This window comes from Aptenodytes patagonicus, chromosome 1 (genome assembly GCF_965638725.1).
Source record: "Aptenodytes patagonicus chromosome 1, bAptPat1.pri.cur, whole genome shotgun sequence".
Classification (NCBI taxonomy): Eukaryota; Metazoa; Chordata; class Aves; order Sphenisciformes; family Spheniscidae; genus Aptenodytes; species Aptenodytes patagonicus.
In genome coordinates, this window is record NC_134949.1 from 99,705,589 (window position 1) to 99,729,321 (window position 23,733).

Here is a 23,733-nt window from a genome sequence, read left to right on the forward strand (position 1 = left end):
TGTTCAGGTGGACACTGAGAATATCCAATGAAAGCCCACTGAGAATGTCAGAGCACAGTGAAAAGTTCGCTTTCTAGACTACTGCAAATATTATTTTAAACTAGTTATATTTAGACTTAAAGATTCACAGTTGAAAATTTAACTGTTTTGTTCTAGGTTGGATGGACAATGGCCTGAAGGATTGCTGTCTGTCAACAATACTCTGCAGTTCAGCAGCCCATTGACTTACAACTACACTGGGACTTATATCTGTAAGGTGACTAATTCCCTTGGTCAGAGAAGTGATCAGAAGACTATCTACATATTAGGTAAGTCTTACTTCTCAGCAAAGATAGTATGTTAACTTCGAATTTTTTTTGGTCAGTGGTTGAAATAGCAAACTGAAGAGCCAGTTGATGCATAAAATATTATACCTTTTAATTGCGTGAGAAGCTATGGAAAGTACGGATTTGAGAGCTACAGTAAAACTTGGGATTAAACTGACTCTTCAGTAACAGCAACATACGGTGGAAATTCTTAAGGTTGAGGTAGTTCCCATAGTGCTTCCGAGACTATTACTTCCTCTTGGTAGGTGAACTTTGTTTTCTTTCCAGTGTTAGCCTGCGTTTTGGCAAGACATATTGACGGCAATAAACACTACCTTGTCTGTAATAAATTGAAAAAACAGATTTTAGTGGGAGAGGAACAACATTTAGAAAAGTCAAAGATGCTCTGCTTTAAGGAAGTTAGGGTTATGTTCTGAATGTGTGTGGTGTACTCCAGTTACTCGTTGTCTCCTTTTCTCGGGATGCAGGTATCCAGTAATCATAAAGTTAAGTATCTCATGCAGAACTCTTGCTGCTCTACTTCGTATAATATGGCAAATTTGTGTATCTGTCTAGCACCACTGCTGTTGGAAAACATCCTTGTATCTATTAATGCAATGTAATTTATGTTTTACTACGACACCTTTGTGAAAGAATAGCATGACTTAGGGTATATGTGAATAGTGCTCTACAAGTGTGAAAAAACTCTCCAGATTTCCGTAATGGATTAGCTAATACCTAGCTTGATCAATAAGTGCTAATATATTACCATTTTTTAAGGAAAATTATACAGACATAAAAAAAACTTCATTCTGTTGTATGGTGTTGCTGCTCGTCAGTAAGTTCTTGACATTGGTTATTCCACAATGTGAATTAAGTGTCAGAGTGCGTGTTGGCCAGTTACAGAATACAAACATAGATGACTTCTTCGTAAGAACTTAAAACTAAATATGAACACGTAAGGGTTGAGATGAGGATGAAGTAAAACTGAAGGTACAGGATGTTTGAAGCCACATCTGTCACAATTCATATTTGATAGTTATCTGCATCTTTAGAACTAAGATGGTGTTTCAGTCAGACTGACGTAACTACACTGCAGGCCATTGTGGAAAAGTAGTAAGTTCTAATTAATTGGCTAGTTAACAGGCTAGTTAACTGGAAACTTCTAAATAGTTTGAGACAGTGGAATTATTTGTAAACAAATTATATAAAGTTCTAGCTATTAAAAGACTGTTAAGTGCTGCAAACTAATATGAAAGTCACTTCTCTGAGAAGTTACTTTTGGATGCTTGGTTCTAATGTTTCCTTCATGGCTGTGTAACAGTCTCAAAGCAATTACGAAGACTTGTCACGTTGTAAGAAATATCAAGTCAAAAAAATTAGAATATCATCATTAAATAGGATGAAATATTCTCCTGGAATGTAACATTCAAATACACTTACTGAGAAAATAACAATATGGTTTATAGCTCTGTTCTCATCCCTGTTCTAACTGTAAGGAGGGGGGAAGTTTTTTCAAGTCCACCACTTTTCAAGTTGTTGGTTCTAAGAATACGATCTGCTGTTAAGTAGAATTCATGCTTTCTACCATGACTGTCATGCATGAAAATATAAGGCTATCATTCAAATTATGTTTGTGACTAACAGATAAAGTGGGCTAACTATGAAATCTTGTATGATGTTTCCCAAAATGAATCAAGTTTTTGAAAAAGCATAATAGAAACACATGCTAGTTGAGCTGTGGTCATGGCTTATGTTCTAGGCAATGACAAATGCAACATAACTTAAACTAGCTTACTGCAGAGAGAAAGCTGCAGCAGTTGGTCTTCACTGTGGACTGATGGATACTGTTTACATGTGTGCTGCTTTTCAGCTTTGTTCAGCAACTTTTGTTTTGCTGCAGTAACTTTATTGAAAATAGCAAAACTTACCTGTTTTTAGGGAGTGCCAAAACTGAACCTCAGCTAGCTAGAGATCATACAGGGTCGTGGTTCTACAAGTTATATGCACCAGTAAAAACAAATAATTTAGTTGACATTAAATTAATTTCAGGTTTTAAAAACTCTATGTTAATCTTGGAGTGTGTAGCATGACCAACATCTAAGAAAATACAGGTGGTTTTTAGGCAACTTAGAATAAATCTGGTGCCATATCACTACAACGAATGCTCAGGCAAGTCGTACAAGTCAGTTTAATGCTGAGACAAGTATCCAGCACTCTGCTCTAGATACTTTAGAGAAGACTATACCAAACTGATTAAAAGCACTGTATTAACTTAGTATATAGGAAACTTGATGAAAATGAGAGAGATGAGGCAATCATAAAGTATAGCACCTGTATCGTTTTCAGAAATTAATATTAAGCGTGTTTTATTGTAATTCTAAGAGCAACTTCTCAGTGTGACTGGCTCTTTAAATAACTGAAATGCCCTTAAAATGATTCAGGAAGGGTAAGGGACTATGAAATAGCAAAAATGTCCATCTTAAATAATAATCATTGAGGTTACGCTACAGAGGGAACAGAGACTGATGTTGGGAGTACAGAAAGTAAGACTGAAGTAGTAAACTTAAGTTAAACTGCTTACCACCTTAATATTTGACTTAACCGAGAAGATATTATCTAGTAATGGTGAACATGGCACTGCTGTACTGTAGAGCAGTCATTTAATTAGCTTATTTTTCTATCTTAGTTATTTTCCACTGTATAAAACTTGGCAAAAACATAAAGTGAAACTTTGAAGCTAGCAGACAAAGCTGTATGATCACACCATCTTTCAAATTTTAATTATGAAGATGTCAAAGAGGATTTATGAAGTTAATGTTTCTGAACAGTCATGATGCTGGTGGTTGTAAAGCTTTTTAACTGCTAGAAAAAATAACTATTAAGTTGAAATGTGTTGTAGGATTGGAATGTAAGCTGAGCAAAAAATGCTTTTGGTCCTAACATGCATTGTTAAAAAAATAAAGCTGTATTTTTAATAAATTCTGTTGTGCTCCTAACCTTTATGTTAATACTCTTGAAGTAGAATAGGGAAACATAAGAGAAGTAGTTGACAGGGACTAAATGATATTCACCAGCTTCTAGTTACAGGAGATGATACATCTTTATGTGGATAGGGAAATACGAAAATGGTGTTTGAAGCTAGAGACTTTTTTTAATATTGGTTTTAAGGCACAGATATCTTCACTATTTCTTACTTGTTGTTCAGTGATGTAAAGTTAAACTTTGGTTTGTATAGTTGTCCAGCAAAAGCAAGTCATGCTCCTCATGGAGTTCAGAAGTGATCAAGTGTTGTTGAAGTTCCTGACTTAGTCCTACAGCAACAGGTTTTCCAAAACAAGCTGTCAGCTTGAGACGTAAAACACTTCATCTTGTACTATAGACTTACTCAGGTTTTTTTACACAAGGAATTGAACTTTATTTTCTTGGCTCTGTGTTCCCTCATCTTCATACTGTTTACTGAGGCTTACCCTTTCTCCATTTGCAAGAGAGAGGTGACCTGCAAGACTCACCTTCAGATAAGAACATATTTGCTTCCTCTGTCATCTTTTCAAGTGACTGACTTTGGAAAAGACTACTTCCTGTTAAAAGTAAAGCCAGCCTTTGTTAGCCAGCAATCCTAGCAATTCTAGGAAGATGTGACTCGTAAGTACAGAGTCACTTGCTTGTGGTGTGGATATTGTCAGGGTTAACATAGCAGAGGCTGATCATCGGTTTTGCTTTTGTTTCTTCATATATAGACCTCTTTTCTGAGAGAGCATTGTGAATATGGATGCTCTTGTATTTTCCAAAGTATGTATTAGAAGGGATATTGATAAACTGCTTTTTTCTGCTGTATAGAAAAGGGGGTCCCAGGAGATCCTAACTGCTAACTTGCATGCTTTGAACTTTCAACATTGTTCCTGAATATTCCTTGCAAGCTTGAGGTTATGTTAATGATAAGTTTTTCTCTTGTGTCCCAAAGAAATGTCAAAATGTTCTACTCGGTGCATGGAAATCCCAGTTAGGAACTGCAGAAGTACACTGAACTTTGAAAATGGGTGGTTGACTCTGATGAAGGAAATTGTTGGTTGCTTCAGGCTGATCTCAATCTTCATAACTATCATGCTGCCAAAATGGGGGGGCGGGGAACAAACTGAAGATAATCCTAAGGAAAATATTTAACTCCAGTGTGGAACCTGTGCACACAAGATGCTTGTGGGGAGAGGGTCACATAGTGTCGTTACCCACTACTTGACTTTAGAGTGGAAATGGCTGGAGAAACAATGATAAATTAAAATATTTTGAAACCTCAGATGTTCAGAAAGCCTTCTTTCATGGAAAGGCTACTTTACCTGCTGTTATAAGGGAGTTGCAATGCAAGCTTTTCAGCAGTTGAAAGAAAGGGCTGTTTTTATAATGCCCAGCTACAGAGTTATCAAGAACTTTAATTTTTAGGTACTTAGCATCTAAGGGAAATTTAGCAATAACAGCAGGTTAAGAAGCAGAGGTAAATACGTCTCCGTGCAAACATACATGTAATAAGTATACAGGTAGACACTTCTCACTCCATAAAATGAGAACTGCAAAGAGAGAGATCTTGTAACTGGTGCAAAGCCAACTCACTTTTGGACTATAAGTAATTGATAGCAGGTCCTTGTCTAGCAGAAGGCAAAGAAAGGGGTGTGTGAGTTGAACTATGGATCTTGAATTGTGTGGGGTTTGTGTGTTGTTTTTTAAATGGGGAGAACTAGACTTTATCATGTTTTTTGAAAGTAGACAGATTTTGACTGTCTGTATTAATACACAACAACTAGCCAAGGTACTTTCCCTTCCAAAACTGTTTCTGTAATGCTTAAGCTTAAGTGACAAATTTTAGCCGAAGGAGACGTGTGCCAGTATTGAAGTTTCTTCTTCCTTATTATAGAGCTGGTCACCTTACCCCTGAAATACTTCATAGTGGGCTAAATCCAAAATGGTTTGTAGTTTAAAAATATTGCATTCTCTAGTTGATTTTTACAATGGTGTGCTTGTTGATACCAAGACAGGACTTAACCTAAGATTTTGACGCTAATGGTCTGGTTCTAAGGATGATCCATCCATCTCTTTGCCCATTCATCTTTCTGACACTTGGCTTCTTGTTTTCTTTGAATTCCCATGGAAGTAAAGATGGGTCCTGGACATTTGAACAAGGATGTACTGCAGGGGGATTGAGTGGGGGAGATGTAGTGTTTGGGGACATGAGACATACCATGTAGCTGGATGTCTCTACTAAACTTAATTGTAGAAACTCATCTGCCCAAGGTAAGTTGCTTGTATTGCAAGAGCTGGGAAAACTGTATCAAGAATAGTCATTTAAGGGAAAAGTAAAAATACCAGACTGAAGCTGTTGAAAGTTGGTACTGACTTTCATGGGAAACATCTGGAAAATAAGTAATAGAGGGAAAACTAAGCATAATGTACAAGGGCCATGGTGCTTTGTTTGAGAAGGTATTGGAGCTTCATTTGAAGTAAAGAGCAAATCTTGCTTTTCTTGGTAGAAAACTATCAAAGGCTTTGAAACAAACTAGGAAAACTTGACTTCTTTTTATGTATGGAGGAAGCTGATGGGTTTACTCTTTCATACCAGAAAATAGGCTTTTGCTTTATTCAGTTATATCTCCTATTTTAATGAGGGTGGTAGCTATGTAATAGTAGAAGAAATTTTTTGTGGGTCTTCACTTGTCCTCATCATTACTACAGGGTATATGTAATAAGGATTTGAACAGGGCCCAGAACATAGTAAGAGACAAAAACAGACATCAAGACGCGTTTAACCTAAAACCAAAATTTTTCAGAATTTATGCTGCTTTCAGCTCCCTGGCCTGCATGGATACTTTGATATGTTGTTATGGTTTGTGCAACAACACAAGCTTACATCAGTGAAAGAGATGAGAGCTGTTAAACATTGGGGCATAAGTAAAATGTTAAAGAAGAAAATCAGTAGAAATTGGTGCTTTTGAATAAAGTGCCATTTGAAACAATTAACTTAAAATCAAAATGTTGTGCTTAATGTTTTGTGGAAAGCATTAAGAACTCAAACAGGTATTGGTGATGATGTGAAATGTTGTAATTAAACAGCTTCTTGGTATGAAAGAATATAGTCTTTCATAACCAACAGATAAGAGTGGCATTTTCTTAATTTAGAGATAGCATTTGAGATATGATTTGCAAGCAAAATGTTATGGAGTAGAGGTAAGGAACTCTGGCATTCCTGGTCTTAATGTTTTCTATTTGGGAAACTTGCTTGGTACAGGAAGTAAAAACATAAATTTAGTTTTATGTTCAGAAAGCTCTGGGTGACATTAAAAGTTAACTTCATGTGTTCTTAGTTGTAACTGGCCTTATAAACAAGGAGGAACGATTTTAATTTTGTCATTCTTCAACAATAAAAGGTACTGACACAAATAGACAGTAGAAGTATTCACGGTTGTGTATTCTAGGAATACATATAAACAAACACTGAATTGATACTACATTTGCAATTAATTTTAAGATTAATGTGTTAACTAGTGCTTGTAGATAATGCAGCTGGACAACCTGACAACTGGTGCATGAAACAAAAGTTTTGAAGGAAAAGCTTTTCGTAAAATACTGGTATTTTAATATATTAATAATTAAGTGTAACTGCCACTGTGTTTATTTCATGTATGTGATGGTTAAACCTGCCAGGATGCAAATACTACATACTTGTGAATGTGTATTTTGTATTGTGGATGTGGAAGATGAGACTTAAGACCTCAGTATAAGGGAAATAAATGAACAATTACAAAGCCAGTTAAAAAAACGGCATATATAGCCTGGAAGAAGATATTGCTGGTACTGTCTGAAATTGTATTTTAAGTTAACAAATCTTGTGTCTAAGGCAAATACATTTTCAAAGAAGAGGGGTTTGAGTTTAACTTCTTGACCTATGGATTTGTGGGACATGGGAACCCTGGTAAACTTGGATTCCTTAATTTCTACTTCTTTGTTAAATTATTAAACTCACTTTAAATCAGTTTTTACTAAAATCATAATCTGAATTTCTGTTGTTCATTTTGATAGTACATCTTCCTTGTTCAGTTTCCTGTCTTCTGTCAAATTAATTTCATTTACGTATAGCTCCCTAACAAATCACCACTTTTACATAGTCAAGTAATATAATTCTGTGCTTTGAAAATCTGTGTAAAACTTGACTTATGTCAAGCTTAAAATGTTGCGTTCAGCAGTGAGGTGCAGTCTGAAGTATGATTTATAGTGATAATGACAAATGTGGCGATTCTGTCTAGTATGAGAGAATTGTATGGCCGTCTCTGAGTAGTAAGATTAAAAGTCATATTTATGAATCTTTAAAGTTATGATTTGTCAAATAACTGGAAGCTTGAGAAATCTCCAGTTCGATTTTACTTTTTGTGGTGGTAAATTTAGGGTGCCTCTGTAATATGGTAGTAGTGTTTCCATGAATCTTGCTTATGGGCATTTAACTAAATAACATGACAATGAGCTACTTGGCTGTCCATGTAACATTCTCTCTTAAAAGATTCAAGCTATAATAACATGTTTAGTGTTTGTTGCTTTACTGATTTTTAAAATTACCTTGCATTGGGCGAGGCAAAAAGCCGGTTTTATTCAGTGCGGCACAGAAGTAGAAACTGGAGTTGCATGTAACATTGCGATTGACTGGGATAATCTCAGGAGGCTTTCTCAGCGTCATCAGCCCATCACTTGAAACCTTGTCTTCAATACAGATGCATACATCTCCAGTAGACCTAAAGAACAAAGGGAAAAGCTGAGTGCTGGAGAAGCTCGGTATCTGGCAATCTCTTGTTTACTTGCATAACCTGACATGAAATCAGTTGATATTTTATGTTGAGGAATGAATATGGAAATTTCTTTGTGCATGAGGGATCAAATTCCTTTTAGGAAGAATGCATAGAAATAATTTTTACTTCAAATGTTCCAGTTTTTTTATTTGAAAATCCTGAAAGCTCCTTGCTCAACATAAGTGTTATTTTGAGATTAATACATGCCATTTTTAACTACACTTCTTTCACTAATCCCAAGGTGAAGCTGAGTAAGTTGTATTAATGCAACAAATGTTTTTGGAGAGAATACCTTAAAAATCAGTAGTTCATGTGCTGCTGACTGAGCACACAACTCAGTTTTTCATTCTTATACTCACTGCCCTGAAAAATTTCTGAAGTGGGAATTTAATGTGGAATAATTGACTCTGTTGCATAATCAATTAATTTGATCCAGTATTCCTAACTGCTGGCTGGAAAGATAGAGGACTGCTTGGGTTTTTCCTAACAGACAGCATTCTTCCATGGGGGAGGTCAACAGTGAACTATGAACAGTGAACATCCGAGCAGAAAAGCTGCATCTCCTTACTTTGAGGAGGGCAAGATGTCTACTTAAAGATTATTTTTATTTTATTGTCTCCCCATACTTCCTATCCTGCTGCAGCATAGCTCAAAACCACATGAAGCTAGTTCAAAGCCTGTGGAAAGTGTAAGACTTTTTGTAGTGCCATGAACTTGAGAATGAAAAACTATTCTTGTAGAACATACCCATCAACTTTGCTTTCTTTATAAACCCTTAACTGATTTAGCTTGCATTGACATTCTGTGCCTTTTCTGTGTCTTGTCTACTTCTTTGCTCTTTCCATTAGATCCTCCTACTACTACCACTCGACTGCCCACGGTTCCCTGGCATCCTTCGACTGATGGCATCACAGGTTTAGCAACAGAACCTAGAATAATAGATTTCCCAACATCAACCTTGCCAGCAATGCAGGAAGACACTTGGGGTACCGTCATCGGTAGTGCGGTGGGTGGGGCTCTCTTCCTCATACTTGTCAGTGTTCTGGTTGGAATTATCTGCTATAGGAGAAGACGGACGTTCCGTGGTGACTACTTTGCTAAGAACTACATTCCACCGTCAGATATGCAAAAAGAGTCTCAAATAGATGTTCTTCAGTCAGATGATGTGGATTCTTACCCTGACAGTATAAAAAAAGAAATAAAGCATCCAATGAACAGCTTAATATCTAAAGATTATTTAGAAGACCCTGAAAAACCAGAGTGGAACAATATAGACAATATTAACAGGTACCAGGAACGTTACGAAAGACCAATGGATTACTATGAAGGTGGAACATTGGGAATGAAGTATATGGGTGGTGAATGTTACGATGACAATGAAGAAGACTTTGTTTCTCACATAGATGGCTCGGTAATATCTCGGAGGGAGTGGTATGTGTAGTAACCACTGAAAACTAAACCTGTACCTACAGTTCATTTCATTGGCTGATCACTTTCAGATTGTTTATACTTACACAAGAGAAGGAATAAACTTTTTGAAACTGATTTTTTTTTGAAGGTTTTTATATTGTGACTTGACAAATGAAAATGTTGAATCTGGGGAAAATGTATTTGAGCTGCTTTTTTTCCCCAATGCTGTACTACTGTTTAAGATTTGAGTTTTAATGCAGAGTGCTTATATTGGTCTATGTCAGAGGTAAAAAAGGCTAAATTAAAGCTGCCATTCAAAATTGTTTAAGAATAAGAAGTGGCTGTCTTGGCTTTCTGATTTAAAAAGAAGTTTACCTAAGGCAATGATCAAATATAATCTTTTGGAGCATTTACTTTGCAGATTAAGTGAATTACTCCAATCTAGATACCATCCACGGTAAACTTAATGCTTCTGTATAGCAAATACTTTACCAATTAAAATGAGTTACAGCAGAATCAAAGCTTTATTTTTAGGTTTTTCTGCACAAAAATGAATACCTCTTAGCATTTTAATGAGCCTTCTTATAACTATGTACTTAAAAGAAGTCATTGCACTGAAAGTAACTTATGAACAAGATTTTGAGGAGTAACTGTAAACAGGTCAAAGGCTTGTCTTTGAATAAGATGAAAAATTATTTTTGAGTCATTCATTTCTAAAGCTTATGCTAGTGTGTGTGTGTATATATATATACAGACAGTAAGATATTTTGTTAGGCCTGTAATTGGCAGGATGTCAAAACTCATTAATGAATACAAGGCTCTTTTTTGCAAGTACACAGTGTACAATTTGAGACACCTGATTCTGAGGCTTTGTGGGAGTCTTACCATTGAATTTGAAAGCTGGAGAATTGGACACAATGAGGAAGAAAACCAATAGATTTCTAAGCTGGAGGCTAATGTGAATTCGCTTATTTTCCCGGGTGCCAATAAATATTAAGCGTGCTAAGAGGTGTCAAAGCATTTGCTAGAATTTTTATGACCAGAAGTTAAAACAGCGGTTTTACGCTGCTTCTGAATAAGTTACAATACTTGCTTTGAAGGGGGTAACTAGAATTTCAGATTATTAGTAGGGAACTGGACACTTGCATTGCTACTTCATATAGTGAAAACACTCTCTGGTGCAACTACAGAATCTATGAAACAGGAGTTTAGATAAATTGTGCAGTCTCTGTACCGCAGTGGATTTGTTTTCCCTGCAAATAATTGATACTGATTTAACAACATGTTCATGTTCTTTAAAATGACATTGTATGTAGGACATCTCGTTTGACATCTGAAGTAGTTCTACTTTGTCTTGAGCAGGTTCACCTAATTCTCCTGATTATGTAGGGAGGAATAAAACAACTTTAGATTAATTACAGAACAATGGTAAATTCATAATTAAAGTAGTATATCCTTTGAAGTGCCATTTTTAAGTGTTTAGCTCAAAAAAAATGAAGCTGATAAGGCTATTAGTGTTTGAAACCTGAAAAGGGAAAAATCTCTGCTACCTTTAAAATGAAATAGGCTGCATAATTACGGCTGCTTCATGAGCATTCATGCTGGAAGTTCTTTTCTATGCTCATGATCTTTGGTAGCTTACAGCATTTAGAGCTTCACAAAAATAGTTGTATTGAGCGTTGTAGACAATACACTGTGATTGCATATGACTGCATGTCTTAATCTTTTTAAAGACAAGAGCTTTATTTGAAATTCAAATGGAAAAGCATCCCTAAACAACTTAAGTTCATGTTTGGGTTAATGGAGTGCTGATACATGATTGACCAAAGTCTCAAGAACAATAGCAAATTATATTGTCTGTATCTGTAGTTTGAGTGCAAACACAAGGAAAGGAGTTAAATTTCTAGCAGAAGGTTCTGATCCAAATTATTTCTGGAATAAAGAGATCATACCTCTCTTCAAATAAAAAAATACTTGATATATCATCTTTAAAAGATGGTGTTACTTGGAAATAAACATAACCATAAACCTGTTCTCCACATGGGATATCTTGCTTTTGTCTCTGTGGATTTTTTTTTGTTTTGATTTTTAGAAAAAAATATATATATATTTAATTCCTATGGGTTAAGAAGTTGAAATGTTTTGGAGTTGAAGTTGATAATAGGGATAGGGCTTACGCGTGTTGCAATGTTTTGTACATTATGTCTGCTGTAAAAAGAATTGATTGTAAGTACAAATGGCTGTTGTGTGAATAAACTTTTTGTTAACATTCTGGAACATAGGTAGTGTTCAAAAATGTTTGACAGATATTTTCTTAAAATTGAAAATGAAAAAGCATAATAAAACCAGAGGCTGGGTAGAAGGAATTAAAGTATTTAAGCTGTTCAAGATGGGCTTTTTAGCATTTCCTCTTGGAGACCCTAAGCTTATAAAAGAAGTTTCTTTAGGAACTATTTTTAAAAGTATGAACCTTGAGAATGATAAATAGGGATAGTTGCTGTACAAACAGTTGCACTTTAAGCACAGCTGATACACTGTCTAGGACTCACATTCATTAAAAACAATTTTTTTTCACTTTTTTGTTTTCAGTTGTTGTAGCTCTGCTTTAACCATATTTCTTGGACTGAATCAATTCCTATCTATTTCTGACCAACTGGTGTTTAAAATGCTGTGCAGCTGGCACCATGCATCTCTGGTGCTCTCTGGCTTGTTCAGCTTGGCATGGTAGTTTGGATTTCTGATCGTTCCTCTGGTTAGGCTGATAGAATTTTTGTGCCTACTTTTTTGCCAAAGCAATTCAAAAAAGCAAATTAAGTGAGCTCTGTGGTAATTGCACTTCAGTTCAGTTCCTGTATGTTGCTGGGATATCACTATTTTTCCTGGTGTTCAGAGGTAAATGGATGGCTATTATCATTTCGCCCAAAATGAGATTCAATGCCTGAACTTTCATTGAAAGTGTAACACTTTATGATGTTTCAACATTATAGCAGGATTTACCAGGAAAAAAAGGCACTGTAAAGTTAGTACAGTGTGAAATGGTCAGGAAACTCTTCTGGTGAAGTAATAATCAGAAGACCAAAGCATCTTCATGAATTCTGGACCTAACTGTGTATTAGTTACCTGCAACTTTCTCACTTAATCAAGAGGGCACCCAGTGTAAACTAAACTTAAGCCAATAAGATGCAGTGGTTAAGTGAGCCTTCCACTGATTCATGTGCCCATTATTCAGGAGAAAATGGGAATTGTGGTTCTTATGTATATAGACTGGTATCTGACAGACAAATGGAGCTTACGCCAAGAAAGCTGTTTTGCAAAATAGAACAATTGATCACTGAAGGTGGTATGTGACATTGATTCCGGAGTGAATTAGCTTCCTGCAAGTTGTCAATCTATGACTTTATCCCTTAACTTCAAGAAAGTCCTAAAAATGCTTATTTCAGTTTTGTTCAAGCTACTTAAACACACCTGCGTGAGTGATCCCAGGAGAGTATTGCTGTCAGGTCTTTCATATGCAGTAAGAGGACAGGAATCCCTTTACCAGATTGGAAATAAGGTGGTTTGTTTTGCTTGTTTGCTTTTTTGGCCCTCAAAATGAGGGATGAGAAGATGATGACTTTGTCCAGCTTTCCGACATGCAGGCAGAACAGCATTAGAATTATGAGTAATTAATAAAACATACTGCATGGTTTTGTTTTTTTGACCTGTGAATAGAATATATAGCTGAAGAGGCTCCTAAAATTTCCTCTGGTAAGAGATTAAATAAGGGATGGTTGTGTGATGTTTGGAGAAATGCAGCATATGATTATTTCTGAAGGAATATAGCTGAAGTAAACTGTATTAGAAATATGCTACCAGTATAGAGCTGTGTTAATTTTTAAACTCCTTTGCTGTTACCTTTCTGATCCAGTAACCAATGTAGATCAGAGCATTATTTCTGTATGCTACATATATTTTACAGGTAAAAGTTTTAGTGAAGCTAATGTGAATTATTCCAATTGTGCAACTTCTTTATAAGCCTTTTGGTGCAAGTTTGAAACACCGAGATTGATGATATTGAATTAAAGTATGCTAGCAGGTTTCACAGTTTTATGAGATTTTAAATTTACTGAATTCCTAGCATAGTGAAATGTGTGACCTTTAAAGACTGACAAGTGTGTTAATTCAGTATGAGAGTTGTTAAACATCACATTTGGCAATGCTGAGATGAAAAGAAAAATGCTTTTTTTAAAAAAAAAAAACTTTTTCTTCCCCCTTGTTAAAATTTATTTATAAAAATTACTGTTTCTCATAGCTTGAAGTGTGAAGTCCTAGATATGATAGATGGTCTTAGGGGTTGCTTTGATAAGCGTAAGCGAAGTATTAGTGAGCTTGCATGTTCTTTGCTCCTAGTAGTATATCTTTTTTTCCCCTGATTTTAAGTTTCCCTTTTTCCTTTCTGCAGACTTCAGTGGCTTTAAAGAAAGATTGCCAATAAAGCCATAGTTATCTAGCTTTTTGAATTAACACCTCGTTTGCTCATGTAAGTGCAAAGCATGTGTTCTGTAACTTCATCTTGCCTTGAAATCAAAAATAAAAGCATGCAGCTAGTATTAATTAGAGGTAGTCAATGAAATTTTTGAGATTATATTAATGATTCATGAGCTCTCTTAATTCAATTAGTTTTTTAATTGGGTGACTGGAGCCAAGACTGCAAGAGTGCTAGTGCAGGACGAAACTTTCTGTTTGGTCATGGAAGGAAGAAACATTTCTCGGAACAATGCTGAAATAGCTTATCTGAGTATTGAAAGTATGTGGACTTCTTAAAGGTGTAATCTATGCTATCACATTGCAGATGTGCCATTTAAGCAGACATCTTCTGTTGCTGTAGCAGGGGCTGTGATAGGAGCAGTCCTTGCTCTTTTTATCATTACCATCTTTGTGACAGTGCTGCTGACCCCAAGGAAAAAAAGGCCATCCTATCTTGACAAAGTGTGAGTATGTGTTGGATTTTTTTTTTTTTTAATTGAAAGCAATACGCAGAAAGCGTTTGTTCTATACAGGAGTTTAAATGTCTAAGTTTCCTTAGCTGTTAAATGTCATAATTTTGGGCTGTATTTTCAGGGTAGACAATTGTAAAGTCACTTGCATTTCTGAAAAAGAAATGAGGAAGCTAAGAATGACTTCAGACGTAATATAATTCTTTATCTCTTCAGAAGTGTTTTTGAAAGAAAATTGCTCATCGATTGAACTGGAGGACAGGGGAGAGGTCCATCTTGACTGATGCCACAGAATACTAGTTTATCAACTGTAGGTGTAACATGAAAGCAAATTGACCATGCTTTGCAGAAGCGAAGGTCCACTAAGATTTATCCTGATATGTGTGTAAAATGAAGCAAGCACCCACAGATGTGTACTTAGAAATGACTGACTTAATGTGGTTTCTGGAATGTTGGTTGTTCCTTCAAGTCTCTGGTGCAGACATGTGGTTTACTACTTAAGCATCCAATACAGTGAAACATAAACAAGCAAACAAAGTCTGAAGAGATTTTGTCAGTTAAAGTGGATGATGTCTAGACCCTGTTTGGAACATGCATAAAAAGTGACGATGGCTTTGAATATCTGTAAATACAAGTCTTTCCACACATGCCATATACAGTTAGCACTTAAGCTGAATGAGAAACGAAAATGTCTGTCATGTCTGTATGTACTTAATGAGGAGTAGAATAAAATAACTTGTAGCATTTAGCATAAAATGTTTCCACATTTGAATCTCTTGAGCTACAACTGAGTAATTTCTAACGTGGTTAGAAATACTGTTTTCTTGTTTGTTTCTCTTAAATTCTGTAGCTGAAGCATATTTATGTGAATAGTCTTAAACATTTTAATTCTTTTTATAACCATTTGCTTTCACTGAGAAAGTTACGATAGAGAAGTCTTGCATGTAATGATTGTAAGGCTTTCTCAAAGGCTTTTCCAAGAAAGGCTGTAGTAGTAAATGTTGCTCAAGCTATATCTCATAACCTAGAAATGATGATAGATACCATTAGTCCCTAATCCTACTTAGTTGGAGTGTGTGGGGGGGAGTTCAGTCTACTTAACACCTTGTAGGACAAGTAACAATTTACAGGCGGTGCTTTTCTACAAAAAGTGTGTGACTGAATTATTGCCAGTGGTGGATGTGTTAACATTACCGTATTCCATATATGTTATTGCTGACTGAAAGGTGTGTGTCCCTGAATGTTGAGTGTTGGGTGATTTGGCAGCTAAAATAAATAGTATCTAACTGACCATTCAATTGGACTTCACAAACATGGCATGTCATATTTCATTCTTTCTTTACTACAGGATTGATCTTCCACCCACTCACAAACCATCCTCCTGTGAGGAGAGAGCATTCTCTGTAACACAGAAAGAAGCTATGCTTCAGGTGAGTAAGTGGTTATATACATCTTAAATTGAGGTAGGAAAAGTGTTAACTTTCCTTTATTACGTTAATTTAGTCTGATTTTGCTTTCCTGGTTAGTGTATGGAGTCTTTTGATTGTTGGCTTACAACCAAGAGGTTTCCCTACATATGTGATACCTGAATCTTATGTCCTTGGTTTTAAAGTCATCCTTAAAGGTCAGGAAACTGGTAGATAGATCCTTTTTGTATCTCTAATAGTGTTTGACAGACTGTTCCTCTTGAAGTAGAAAAAGCTATAGTTGAAATTCTGAATATGCAGAGCTTTATAAAGCAGTCTTCATACAGGGGAACAAATATACTTGGCAAACTTAACAAGTGACATCAGCATCATAATCTTCCTTGCTAGTAACAACTGCCATTCCTTTCAGCTGTTAAGGTTTGAGTGGTGGGGATATATTGGAATTTGGTAAATTAGCCATGCCAAAGCCCAAAGTATGGTTTTGATTCCCAGTGAAGATCACTAAATCGCTTTTAAATGCTTGCAATTATGTAACTTCTAATTTTATCTTTTTTTCTTGAATTTATCAGCAACAAAAGGCTGTGTACTAATTCTGTGACAAGTACTTGAATTTTTCGTATGCTTTCAGGGGTAGCTTCATGTGATCTAAAGTAATGCTGTCCAAACAAGACAGCAATAGGCAATAAAGTTCCTTACCAGCATTTTGTTTGTGTGGGTGTACTCTGATATAACAGGATCATAGAGGTGAGACAGTGGAAAGCTAATTCTAGCAAATAAGACAGTTAAAATAAGTGGGGAGCAAGGAAGGATAGGAGACTACCCTTCTTAGCCACAGCAAGGCTTTGCACTGGATGGGGCTGCTTGTGAAACTCCAGGTGAATTCAGAAAGCTTCTTTTGCACTAGGCAGCGCAGAAGGGACCTGTTCATGGGAGACAGCTTCAGTTAACAGCATTGATTATTATACTTCATATAATAAACTGGTCTATTCATGAAAACTATAGATCCTGACTGTAGCCCCTAAAGTATGATACTTTTTTCTTGGTATATATTAAATCAGTCAGTCTGATTTTTAGATTTCTGCTTACAGTGAAGAAAACTTACCAGTATTAGTGAGAATTAGATTGTAATTGCTCTTAATGGGATTTTTGTTCCATCTTCAGTACTTCGTATAAATAATGTGATTCTAACCACCAATGGGCTGAATTATAGGACTGAGGTAATTCAGGTAATTATTTGTTTATAACAAATAGTGTTTTTCCAAAACTCTGGTGTACCTTTGCAGCTTTAAGGACCTGTAGAAGCCTTTTTTTCTGATAGAGGCATGCCCTAGGAAACAAAATCTTCACCCGCCTTCAAGATGGATCTTGATGGAGTTCTTAGTAATGCTGAAAATCTTCTAGATTTTTTTCATGTGATTGCTGGTTACTAAAGCTCACCAAATATGAGTTGTTGATAAAAGCTTTCCTCTTTCTCATGAGAGTAATGCATGAAAATAATATTGTGTATTAGCAAGTATTATTCAGCGTAATATTTGTAATATTGTTGCTGAATGAAGTAAGAAACTTTTCTGAGATCCATTGCTACGTTTAGTAGCAGCCTGATGATTATAAAATTATGAAGGTATAAAACATGTAGTTGGCAAAAAGTATAGTAGGTTTTTGTCTTCTGATCTTGAAGGAGGTATAACACCTAAGATGACACAAAAGAAACAATTTTCTGTGCTCAGGTTGGGCATCTTGTGTGAACTATGTAGTAGCTTTTTTCTTCTGTCACTACAGTATTGCATTTGTTGAGTATTGATGAATTGTGCTTCTGCTAATACTTTCCTATGCTTTAAGTATACCTTATTCTTTTCCTCTTCTGCACTGTCTGCTGTCTTTGAATTCTTTCTTGGTTTTGCTTACTGTGGCTTCTGTTAGTGAATACTTAAGAACTAAGAAAAGCTGAAGCTGACTGTAGTCTCTGAACATAAAATGTTTTATCTAAATATATTTTGTGAAGAGAGAAAAGACCCTACACAGGCTGAATTGAATACATTTCCCAGTTTTAAGTTCCTTTCGGAAAGGGAGGAGAGAGATTTAGTTATTTTTCAGGCTAGATGTTAATTATGCTTTATTTAAAAATAATGGATGTTGGCATAACATTGTTAGTGTACCTGTTCTTTTTCTCTTCTATGGAACTCCACAACTGAAAAGAGCTGGAGGCTGAGTCTTCCTAGCTGATACTACCTATAATCAACATGTACTCTGTTATGCTTGAGACAAGAGCTTCTGCTTTATCTAATAGAAGTAAGTGTCAAAATACTAGCTTTAGCCAAGGAGTGCTTGGTCACATTGTTTTGGTGTAATAAGCCAATGCCTGAATAGCTGTTAAGAGGTAAAAGAAGCAAGATAGCAGCCTGTCACTATGTCTTGTCCCGTTTGACTAAAAGTCTGTACTAGCCACGTAATTTATGTTCCAAATGCTGTTTGAACTGCATTGTCTAGTCATAAATGAGAAGCATGCTGGTGAGCCCCTCTCTAGATAGCTCAGATGTAAGTTTCTGGTTACACTGAAAAGAACTGCAGGTGAAGTGTCGCTGCATTGTCAACAGCAATAGATGATCAAATTAAATCTGAGTGGAAATGTTAGGCTGCATGAAGGTGCAAAGTAAAGTTAAAGGAGAATGAACTTAAGTGGTGTCTTCTGCATACTCACAATAACTGAGGATTGAAAGTGGATTGATTCGATTTAAGCTGATTCTGGTAAGTTGTTATAAGTAATGTGCAAATTTTTCAATCATCTGTATGGTTATTGTTCCAGTAGCTTTTTTTGGATCTTCTGAAGTATTCCAGATGCAACTGAATAAGCTGAAATTCTCCTGTTTGTGTCCCAGTAGTCAATTTTTAACTACATTTTACCCATATCTGAGTAGATGGGTGTTGGTATTAAAATGAAGGGGGATGTTGTAGACATTTGATAATACTGGATAGTCAATGTCTTTCATAGTTACTCCTTCAGACTTGGAAGCTTTAAGTATACTTTAAGTATACATTAGCGTTTACGTGCTAATGTTGAATAATAAGCTACATGTATGTAAAAAGTACTATGTAGCTGAGTACTCATTATAATTTCTCTACACTGGTATTTGCAGATACCAATTTATGTATCCATGTGAATCACTTAAGAATTGAGAAGAACTGGTTCATGTATGGCCCTAAAAGAGTGAGGCAGAAGTCCAAAACGTAGGAATATTAAGTGGAACAAAGAAAAAATGGCAGTGTAAATAGTTTCATTTACTGTGAAGACTGTAGGTTCATCTTTATCAACTATTTTAACAACAAAGCTATTGCTTTTGTCTGGGTGTTTTTTTTAATAATCACTGTCATGGAAATACTATTCTGTTACTCAGAACTATTTTTTTTTTTTTGCATGTAATGTGAAAGAGCAGTGAGCAGCCTGAAGGTTTTGTCCTTGGTGAGAGAGGGATCTCTGTGTGGCAACTAAGTTTTGAGGTGAATCAAGAGGAGGTTGAGCAAGGGAAGAATTCCAGTGGTTTAAAGAGGAATTCCCCTGTTGCATAATATTTATATAAGGAGTGTGAGAGGGGGCACTAATTCAGGCAATCCTTTGAATCATTAGAGTTAGTTTCACTATATTTCAAAGAATATGTCACTGAGAAGCAAAACTTCTTTGGTTGCCTAGAAACATGGCTGAGATGGACAGTCTTTGACACTGTGAAAGAACTGAAGTTATGTCTAGCTTGACAGGTGCTTCTGAAAGAAAGAAGAAAAAATATTGTTTTATATAATGCAATGCATGAGTGTTCAGAGTTCTTGAAATACTCAGAAATTAATAGGGCTTTTTCATAGCAACAGAAATAAGTGGAGAAGGGAAATAAGGCCCAGTAGGTAATTCTAGCCATGAGAAGACTGACTTTAGACTTGCAGCTTGTAAGAATACCTGACGTATTTAGCCAAGCAACCCTGTCAAATGCTAAAGCTCTTTAATGGTAATATTTGTATTCCTATTCAAAACAGGAAAGAAGATGGTGAGATTGTATTAGCACAGTTAAAAGCATGTAACACCATTTACTGAATGACGGTATTTCTGGATCAAATTTGAAAAGATCACCCACACTACCCTTAAACCTAGCATAATATTGATGCATTTATAGATTGTGGCTCTCTTGCACTCTTCTAGTTCTTTTCCTAATGATCTTAATACAGGTGGGAATGTCTCTTCCTTGATGAAAAAGGAAGCATTGTTATAATTTGCCTTAGATTGAAGAGCTGTTTACGCAAACAAGATTGAATGGAAGGAAGCACAAAATGTGCTATATAGATAAACTCATCTATATTGATAAAGGATCTTACAATGGAAAAAAAAAAAACATTAACCAGATAGGGACTAGAATGAGGCACAAGCTTTTTATTAGTTGTTGCTTTTGTAATGGGATTTCTAAATTGGTAAGGATGAGAAAATGTGAGATGAAGAAGTTGGTGAGATAATTGGTTTAGGCTTTTAAAGGACTGTGTGAGAAGGAGCGTATTTAGAGTAAAACTCAGTGCTTTTATGAAATTCTGCTAAATGTAAAGGTAAGACAATGCAAACTATTGCAAGTATCAAAGCACAAAACCCCAGATACACTGTGTTCTCTTGCATTGAAACGCTGTAGCTCAGCACCAGTTTTCTTTGACGGAACCTGATGATTTTGGTGCTATCCCTTGCTCCATGGCAGTAAAAGGTACAAGTCCTTTCTCTAGCAAAGGTGGTGTGTTTTCATGCTATGTGAGATGATTTCCTTTGTCTCTAGTTTTAATTGAATAAATGAACTCACTGGAATGTCCTGTTCTGGTTTCCTGTGTTTGTCTAAATCATGTCTAAATCCACTGTTGGTAGAAATTCTTGAGCAGGCAGACTTTTTTGCTCTCAGAACATTAGCCTTTGGTGATGAAGAGGTTCTTGTTTCCCATGTGTGTTTCACCTTCTTGTGTAGTGAATTCATGCTCTTAACTCAGGTATGAAAGAACAATGTCTCCTTCTGGTAAGTGGTAAATCACATATTCTCAGACTTGGTCTGCAGATTGTATTCTAGGACTTGAGAAGCAAAAGCAGTATGACATCAAGGGGGGTGGGGGGAACTTTCAAATGGAATTACAAGACAGAAAACATGACAAACAAAAGTTGGAACAATAGGCCTGTGAAGATGGTGGAAAAGAACTGCTGGAGGAGTGGAGAAAGCAGAAAATACTAGATGATTTTATAACTCATTTCACATTGCATTTGCAGGTCATGTTAAAAAATAACTCAAAATTGCTTCAAAACTTGAACTAAACAAATGTGGAAAAGTGAAATGTTAAGGGGAAGGAGGAGAGAAGAATGAAATGTTACTGAGATTGGGTTCTTTTCAAAAACATTTTTGAACATAAGAACATGGGTGTATGACCACTGCAAATGTTACCTACCTGTATGAACACTTGTTGGGTGGTGGTGGGGTTTCTGCTGTAAGACCAGCAACTTAGCTACTTTGTTGCTACCGCTGCGGGGCTGTTGGGAGAAGCAGGAACTACAAAACAGAAGCAAATATGCAATTGTGCAATAGCTGTTGTTGTAGCCTATTGTGCCCCTATACTATTAGCTAAGTGTGGCATAGAGGGAAGAACTTAATTAGGAGTGAAGACACCATAGTGTAAGCTGTATCCTAAATCATAATTCTCAGGTAGCATTGCTTGGTATGATTAAAAATGGCCATTCTATAACTCAGGCAGTTGGTGATTAACTGCATGTTTGGAAATAGCCTGTTTCACTAACAAAGTTATTCCATCATAATGGTGACCAAAAAGAATTTTTGAAAGGAAGGGAGGTTTTGAATCTTCTGCATTAAGTAGCTGACATTATAATCAATATATTGTATAGCTCTGCCTAATCCAAAAATTGTGGTGTTATATTAACATTTTTAAGTAAACTACTGCTCATGTAGAATTATTGTTGAAAGTTAAACTGATTTTTTAGAAACAGAATTATTATCCAACATTTATGCCAATATGTCTGAAATGGAATATCAATGTATCACCGGTATGGTTCCATAGCTCTGAAAACCACTTGAGGTATGAAGGGATAAGTGAGCTGAATGGTGGTACGGGGCAAATGATTGATCTTTTTCCACGTACCTGTTGATTCATTCTGTGGTGTCTCTGTGAGGGTTTGTTTCCACTCAGCATGAATAGGAATTTTTTGTTACATGGAAAATCCATAGGGATAACACATATTCGTATATTAAATGTCAGCTTTTGAACTGGACAGTATAAGAAACACCTTATTAAACTCAAAGCGAACAGAAATCAGAGTGTTATTTCTGAAATGATTGCGAGTATTGTATTGGCTCTTGATAATTTCATAAATGTATCGTCATCTACTATAGTATTAGTTCAATACATGCAGACCACTGTTTACATTGAAGATTTAACCAGTAAGGGTTTTCAGACTTTGCATCTAATATTCAGGAAAAAAACTTATTTATGTTTGTCTTGCATGAGACTTTAAACTATTAATCAAACTTTTTTGCTACTGAACAGGAGGGGGAAAAAAATTCCTAGTCTGTAATGTCTCATTTGTCTGAAGGTCTAGAATGGACAGCTAGTTATAGTTGTTCTCCTGTTTTCTCCCCATAGTGCCATTAGGCAGTAGTGCAACTAAAAATACTGAGTTTACACTATTTTTAGTGAAGTGTTACTTCCCAAAAAAGGTTTAAAAAACAGAGAAAGTGATTGGGATCAAAACTGGCCCCTCTGACAGTGAGCTGGCTCAGTTGTAGGAAGGCTTTCTACTCATGAGCAAGTGTTTTTCAGTTGTACTAAATCTTCCTTGGAAAAAAATACCTTCATTTGCAGAGGTGCAAATGTATAGTTGCAGTATAGTGTTTTCTTTTTTAAAACTAAGGTTAAAAGGCAAAAAAAAAGTGCAACATTTAGATACTCTCCACCACTTTAGATAGTTTAAAACCATAGATGCCTAACAAATAACTGAGTTCCTTTGGATTTGAAAATATGTGTGCAAGTGTGCTTTTTAATGTGTGTGGTGTATATATGAGATGGAGCCCAGAAAAGGGGCAAGGAAGCATTTCTTCCTGAAATGGTATTACTTTGTCTCCCAGATATAATCAAATTAGAGGTAAGTCTATAAACATACACAACATTACAAGTTGTGTTTTAATTAATGATTGTGTAAATAAGCTAATTGAGTTTTAGTTTAGCTGTTTGGTCTGTTTGGAAGGTTCTTGTATTGCCTGTCCTCTTGAGGATACAGTGCTTTGCTCTTGTTTAGTGCTTTAGTTGTTTGTTTAGAGGAAAATCAGTTCCAGGCCTGGGCTCTTCTGCTTAGTCCAAATTCTAACTTGTTTGCATGTTCAAGATGTGTATATAAGCTGATTAGTGCTGTAACTATTAATTGCTTGGAAATATCAGCAACTTCATGTGTGCAGGCAGGTGCTGAAAATGATGACCTGTTCGACTTAAGTAGTGAAGAAAGTTATATCCAACTATTCTTGGTCTGAGTAGGTTTTTTTAATGAACTGTACACAATGTAGCCTGTTTGTATTCTATTCTGATATGAGCCCTGTTATAGAAATGAACTCTTCTTGATGTGATGGTTCTTTGCTAGCCTTGATCAGTGATTTTTCTTCATGCTGGTGCTCTTAATGCAGTACAATTGCCCTCTCTTTTTGGAGACAATTACAGGTACCATATGTTCATCCACTCTGTCTTCCATTTTGTTATATAATCTTGCAACTGTTCAGACTGTGTTTTGCTT

The 23,733-nt window shown here is 35.9% G+C and overlaps 1 protein-coding gene across 2 annotated transcripts in view; it reads left to right on the forward strand.

The window, feature by feature from the left end:
• The window catches only part of NECTIN3 (nectin cell adhesion molecule 3), a 71,707-nt gene that overhangs the window by 43,069 nt on the left and 4,905 nt on the right, over positions 1-23,733 (forward strand). The window contains exons 5-7 of one of the 2 annotated variants that reach the window (XM_076350616.1): positions 157-308; positions 14,370-14,508; positions 15,863-15,944. In XM_076350616.1, coding sequence (XP_076206731.1) covers positions 157-308; positions 14,370-14,508; positions 15,863-15,944 — 373 coding nt within the window. Of the gene's footprint in view, positions 1-156; positions 309-8,976; positions 11,820-14,369; positions 14,509-15,862; positions 15,945-23,733 lie in introns of those variants that run through there. The other variant, XM_076350608.1, reaches the window with a different exon arrangement.